The sequence below is a fragment of the Oncorhynchus mykiss genome, chromosome 21, assembly GCF_057628025.1.
Source record: "Oncorhynchus mykiss isolate SJ-2025 chromosome 21, ASM5762802v1, whole genome shotgun sequence".
Taxonomy (NCBI): Eukaryota; Metazoa; Chordata; class Actinopteri; order Salmoniformes; family Salmonidae; genus Oncorhynchus; species Oncorhynchus mykiss.
In genome coordinates, this window is record NC_143042.1 from 6,834,573 (window position 1) to 6,841,001 (window position 6,429).

Sequence of the window (6,429 nt, forward strand, 5' to 3'; positions counted from 1 at the left end):
TTCTGAAGGCGCTGTATATGTCACTGAGAACACTATTTTATCAGAAGCGCCTTACAGTTTGTGACACGTGTTAATTGAACTCACTGCTTTAGCACCATGCTCTTACCAAGTGAGTCACACGGAACCTTAGTGAATTAACAGCAGCAGAGGTCAACCCTTCTATAAAGCATGCTTGATGACATATTTCCTGAATTAAGCATTTTGATACAATCAGCTCAAAACCAAAGACGGACTAGGATGTATCCAGCATAATGGGCATAATGGGCAGCAACCATATGGGCACACAGTGTGGATGAGCCTGCCTGCTGAGATGAACGCTGTCCTTGCCTATACATTCACCCAAGTCACGACTCGGTTCGGACGCTACAGACGTTTTAGTGAGAAGACGGATTTTTGGGATGTCTCCTGTTCTGATACACAGCGCTGTAGCTCTGCGGTTGAAAGTGGCGAAAAAAATGACATATTTACCTTAAACTGACGGATTATGTTAATTATATACTCTTAAGGATAGGAGATAAGCTCAAGGAACTTTAATTGAAAGCTCATGAAGTGGACCTGTTGTTTACCTCATTAAATATTCCAAGACATCTTTTAGTTCCCTCTATCCTTCCTCATGCCTACTCTGATCTGTGCAACGCCCCTACCCTATAGCCTGTAAAAACAAGATAACCTCCTAAAAAGTTATTTTTAATACAAATGTTTATTTGTCTTGATTGGCAGATCTTTTTTAAACAAGAGAATCAAGGTCCAAAGGTAAACATCTGAAAATATTGTTCGGAAGGTTGTGCACCGCGCAATGGAAAGCGTCGTGCGCAATGGAAACCAACGTGCGCATGGAGCTGTCCATGGTGCTGAATGCCATAGCATCAACAAGTAGTGAGTTTTTCATTTTCTAGGCTACTCACGAGCGCTATGTTGAAACTATTGGAAAAACATGACATTGGCTGACACAATATGGTTATAACGTTTGAAACTGCAAATAGCTTTGTAGGATAAATCGGATGGGTTTCAAAAGTATCAGAAGGGATGACGAAATGGATCATTGCAAGGGGGTATCAACGCATCAGAGTCAGTGTGTGATCTTTGAGAGAGAGGAGACCAAAAATGTCAATCCTATGACGTTAGTTCTGGCGCACGAATGAATTCCAAACGAATGGACGTGCGAGCCAAATTCGTGATCAGAAGACGCGGAAAGAACAAGGCGAGAACGAGGTTGGGAGATCAGGGAAGCCCGAATTTTAAAACGCTGGGATTGTCAATATTTTATAGCCTATTCAATTGTTATCTAGAGTGTTTTTCTTTGTTTGTACTGGTCACACGTGACTTTCTGGCGGAAACTGACTTCTAGAATTACAGTGCACGGAACTTGGTAAGTTATTTTGTTGATCTGGGACATTTCCGTGTGCTCAAATCATGAATATAGTTACATATTTCAATACCATTCACTTAATGTATTGATCTTATCATTTTTAAACCATAAAGTGTTGCTTTATATCCTTTACAATAGGGAAGACAATAACGCATAAAACGGATCTACTCGTTTGGACTATTGTCTTTACGCATGGTGAACATGGACAGGGTTATATTTGTCAGATATCTGGGAACTTTTAAAGTTTAGTGACCAATAAACGAACGGTTCTCTCTCTCTCTCTCTCGCTCTCTCCGACCGCTTAGGACATCATGATGCCGTTCCTAAGAACCCTGGTTGTGCTGGCTGTCCTCTGCGCGCCAACCTCCAGCCTCTGTCTCAGACTGTACCAGAGCGACTACAACCTCCTCTGTGACGATGACATACTAGCTGAGGTCCAGACGAACGACGTTCCCAGTGACACGTTCCCAGTGTCGGAAAGCTTGGGCTCCCTCTTCAAGTCCGGAGACACTCTCTCCTCCGCAGAGTCGCGGGAGAAAAGGACGTCGACTTACCCCGCCAACTACAGGTTTCTCAGTCAGACGCAGCTAAGGAGTAAGATGTTCCAGAACAGCATTAATAATGATCGGCTACGCAAGTTTACCCTGTCTCTAGATGTGCCCACCAACATCATGAACATTCTCTTTGACATCCAAAAGTCCAAGAACCTACGCGCAAAAGCGGCCGACAACGCGCGTCTGATGGCGCAGATTGGACGAAGGAAGAGACAGTAGACGGTTGAAGCTGCTACCCTGATTATCCATTACATATTAGATTTTCACTCTGACAAATACGTTTTGCTGGAAGTTTTATTTTTCCTCAAATCAAACTTTCAGATGCAGTATTTGTGAGATGTTTTTTTTTCTGTGGGTATGATCTATCAAATTTAAATATGAAACATAGGGATTATTGAGATGTACTTTTCTGAAGTACAATTGGATTGTTTACTGTACAGGCCTATTCCATTTTAGAATCGCTGAAATTGAATGAAAATCAAAAGACAATTCGAGATAATTTTGAACTAGTCTATACACTGAATGATTTTCATTTCTGTTCAGAATATACATTTCCATTCATTAAAATGAAAGTACTTTCAAAATAAGGTTAGGCCCTATAAAGATATACAACTTCTAGTCTTCCACTGGAGTGTTAAAGATCGAACCAGGAAATGTGTTGTAATGAGAGGGGTCTTTGAAATTAGATAAGGCAAATGAGGAAATATGTCAATTGCATATGCATAAAATCAGTGGTTAAAGTGTAATTAGCCTGTCAATGGAAATGGTTTGCATCTCTTCTCATTTGTGCCCGCGTTTTATAGGAAAAGCAAGGCATGCATATGCTTGAAATACAGGACAGTACGGTACAATACAAATTCTGTGAACAAATTGCTTTCATTGAAATTCGCACGCATGTTGCGGCATATTTAGTGTAAAGAGAAGCGAGTTAGCCTATATATCTTTGTGAATAGACGCTAGAATGTGAAATGATTGAGTTATTTCAAGGAAAATGCATGGTAGCCTCAATGTTTGATCATCAAATGTCTGTTATTTTTATACACAAAGGGATTATTTTTCCTCAAATAAAAGCAGATGAATTAAACGTTGTCTTCAATAACGGCCATTTTCACATTTAGAAGGTGTTGTAATTTAGGTGTTAGGCATAATCAAGTCAGTCAGTCAGTCAGCCAATGGAAAACAACAGCTTTGTCTATATGAACTAAATATATTATCGTCCCTATATATGCTATAGCTTTCAGGTGCGTTAAACACAGGTGTGTTACACACACACACACACACACACACACACACACACACACACACACACACACACACACACACACACACACAATTGGGAGTCATCAGTGACCATTACATTTCCCCCTCTCTAAATATTTTAGAGGCATTTAAAGATGTTATTTATTATTACATTGTGTTATATTAAAAATTGCATTTATTATGACAACAAGTGAGCCTATATGGAAACTTGAATGTGTGAACCAGCTTCAGGTTAGGAGTTTGGCAGCTCTGCAGTGTGGTCACTAGCTGGCATAGCCACAAAGTCGAAAGATCTGATTTCATACCTAACCCCAGTGACGACCCGTCATTCAGGGCTGGTGGGACAGAGCCCCACTTGTTTTGAGACCCACATTTTTTTGCCAAAAAAATTGGCTTTGCCTGTATTGCATGTTATTTTGTGTCATATATCAGTTTTCAAACAATGTAAAAAAAAATATGTGTATCATTGAGTTAATAAAGCTGTATACAAACATGGTCTCTTTTTTGTTTTCTTGAGTAAGGCAGCTACAAAATGCAGGTGTTTCAGGCAATCTCAGCTTTCTATGGTGGTAGGGCAAGCCAGCAGAAAATACGGACTGTTGCGTCATGATTGGCTCAGTGTTCTGTCACTCATGGGGACATCCTGGTAACTTTGAGAAAACACACTTTATATCAGAGTTGTCTCAAAATGGCTATGCATATTCATGACATGAGGCTAGTAGCATAGCATCTTTCTCGATTGAATACAGGAGGGTGAAGTTAACAACCCTCGTCGAATATATACAAAATAAGATTACAATAATGACATGCATTAATCCACCAATCCAAACAAAGGATAGGTGGAAGCTAGACAGCCCGCTGTGCCTCTTTGTGGACAATGACTCCCATTGTTGGGGAAGAGAGACATGTATCTTGTCAGTATATCCGTAATCTTTGCTTCAATTAAATTACATTTCATTTGATTGCTGCTGCGACGGCACACTGTTATTTTACCTAATAGATATCCGTTTATTGTGGGTCTGTAATCTGAGGGAAATATGTGTCTCTAATATGGTCAGACATTTGGCAGGAGGTTAGGAAGTGGAGATCAGTTTCCACCTCATTTTGTGGGCAGTGTGCCCATAGCCTATGGCGTCCTCTCGCAATAGCAAGGCTATGTTCACTGAGCCTGTACATAGTCTAAGCTTTCCTTAATTTTGGGTCAGTCACAGTGGTCAGGTATTGGTGTTTTACATTGTACACGGAGGATGCTTTTGTGAATTCTTGGTTGCTGAGCGGACCTCAGACCTCACAACCACAAAGGGCAATAACTGATTCAAGTATTTTTTGGTAGGGTGTAGAGGCCCTTCTTGCCTTGTCTCTCAGATTGTTCACAGCTTTGTGGAAGTTACCTTGTGGTGCTGATGTTTAGGATGAGTTATGTATAGTTTTTAGCGTGCTCTACGGCAATAGTGTCTAGATGGTATTTGTGAACCTTGCAACTGGACCTTTTTTGGAACACCATTATTTTTGTCTTACTGAGATTTACTGTCAGGGCCCAGATCTGACAGAATCTGTGCAGAAGATCTAGGTGCTACTGTAGGCCCTCCTTGGTTGGGAACAGAAGCACCAGATCATCAGCAAACAGAAGACATTTGACTTCAGATTCTAGTAGGGTGAGTCTGGGTGCTGCAGACTGTTCTAGTGCCCTCGCCAATTCATTGATATATATGTGGAAAAGGGTGGGGCTTAAGGTGCATCCCTGTTTCACCCCACGACCCTGTGGAAAGACGTGTGTGTTGTTTGCCAATTTTAACTGCACACTTGTTGTTTGTGAACATGGATTTTATAATGTCGTATGTTTTTCCCCCAACACCATTTTCGATCAATTTATATAGCAGACCCTGAGTCAAAAGCATGAGAAGAACTTTGCCTTTGTTTTGGATTTGTTTGTTTGTAAATTAGGGTGTGCAGGGTGAATACATGGTCTATCGTACGGTAATTTGGTAAAAGCCAATTTGAAATTTTCTCACTACATTGTTATCACTGAAGAAATGTATGAGTTTGCTGTTAATGATAATGCAGAGGATTTTCCCAAGGTTGCTGTTGACGCATATAGACGCGGTAGTTATTGGGGTCAACTTTGTCTCCACTTTTGTGGATTGGGGTGATCAGTCCTTGGTCTCAGGCTGTTGGTGGTAGGTGCAGACATTTCAGCTGCCCTGGCGCCAGATAGGCAAACTGTTGCCATTTCATGTGTCCGAAGGTACAAACTCCCACCACTTCCCCGTGGGCCTGGAGAAGAAATCAAGTGCACTATGCTACCGCTGGCCAATCAGATTGCTCAGATGACCGAGTCTGTAGTAAGGTAGCAGGCATAAAAGAAAGCTACGGCAAAAATGATACTGTGAGATTTCAAAACATTTAAAACCATGACTAGAGAGAAACTGCCAACGAATACAGCAAAGAGCTGCTGTGTTTATGAGTGAGTTCATGTTTAAGTTTTTACTCAGCACTGTCAACACTTTGTATTCAACACTTTTATAACCCATAAAATTAGCGTTCTTCCTATTTCCACTCAACGCTACAACAATCAGCACAGCAGTAATGAATGAGTAGGGAAGTGTGTTGATAGGCTGGCGTTGTTATTATTACCGGCTTGGGTCTTTTTTTATATTGAGGAATATTTCACTTTCTCTATTCATATGAGTAACAACATTAATTTGTGCATGAGACAGAAATAATGCAGTGCCATCAGCTGGAAGACGGTGTCCCTTTTTGGTCAGTGTCAGTGGAGAAAAGGGAGAGCGGAGGGATGTTGAGAGACGGACCCTCAGTCTGCTGCTCTGTCCCTCAGATGCAGGCACCATCGGCTCAGTAAAATAAAAAGCAAATTATTTAAATGTATACTCACTCAGCTGTGCCTCACAAGTAATACAACAATGGATCTATTACCGGTGTGATCATATAGCCTACCTCAAATTTTGAAATATAATTTTCCCGAAAAACAATGCATTGGCTGGTCAATTCAAGCAAAGCCAGTATGCGGTGATAATGTATTGGGCCTATAGCTTACTGCACAAACCTCATTGCTACAGTAATGTTTTTAATTGGTTAATGATGCATAGGTTTACATTTTTTAAGTCATGTTCATAAACAAATCAGAGCGGTAGATCTCGGCATTTTGACTCAGAAAGTGATCTTGACTCAGAAAAGGTTGGTGACCATTGATCTACGCGCAGCTCACTACTCCCCCTGCTACAAATC

General features: G+C 40.9%; 1 protein-coding gene across 1 annotated transcript; it reads left to right on the forward strand.

The window, feature by feature from the left end:
• Nucleotides 1-315: 315 nt before the first annotated feature.
• LOC110518420 (urocortin-3-like) lies at nucleotides 316-3,674 on the forward strand. The gene is made up of 2 exons (XM_021596023.3): nucleotides 316-1,369; nucleotides 1,675-3,674. Exon 2 carries the CDS (start codon nucleotides 1,681-1,683, stop codon nucleotides 2,140-2,142), a length of 462 nt encoding a protein of 153 aa, XP_021451698.1. The 5' UTR covers nucleotides 316-1,369; nucleotides 1,675-1,680; the 3' UTR covers nucleotides 2,143-3,674.
• Nucleotides 3,675-6,429: the final 2,755 nt, after the last annotated feature.

Bases quoted from the DNA above. Each gene is read 5' to 3' on its own strand.
- LOC110518420 (XM_021596023.3), top strand. From the start codon at position 1,681: ATGATGCCGTTCCTAAGAACCCTGGTTGTGCTGGCTGTCCTCTGCGCG.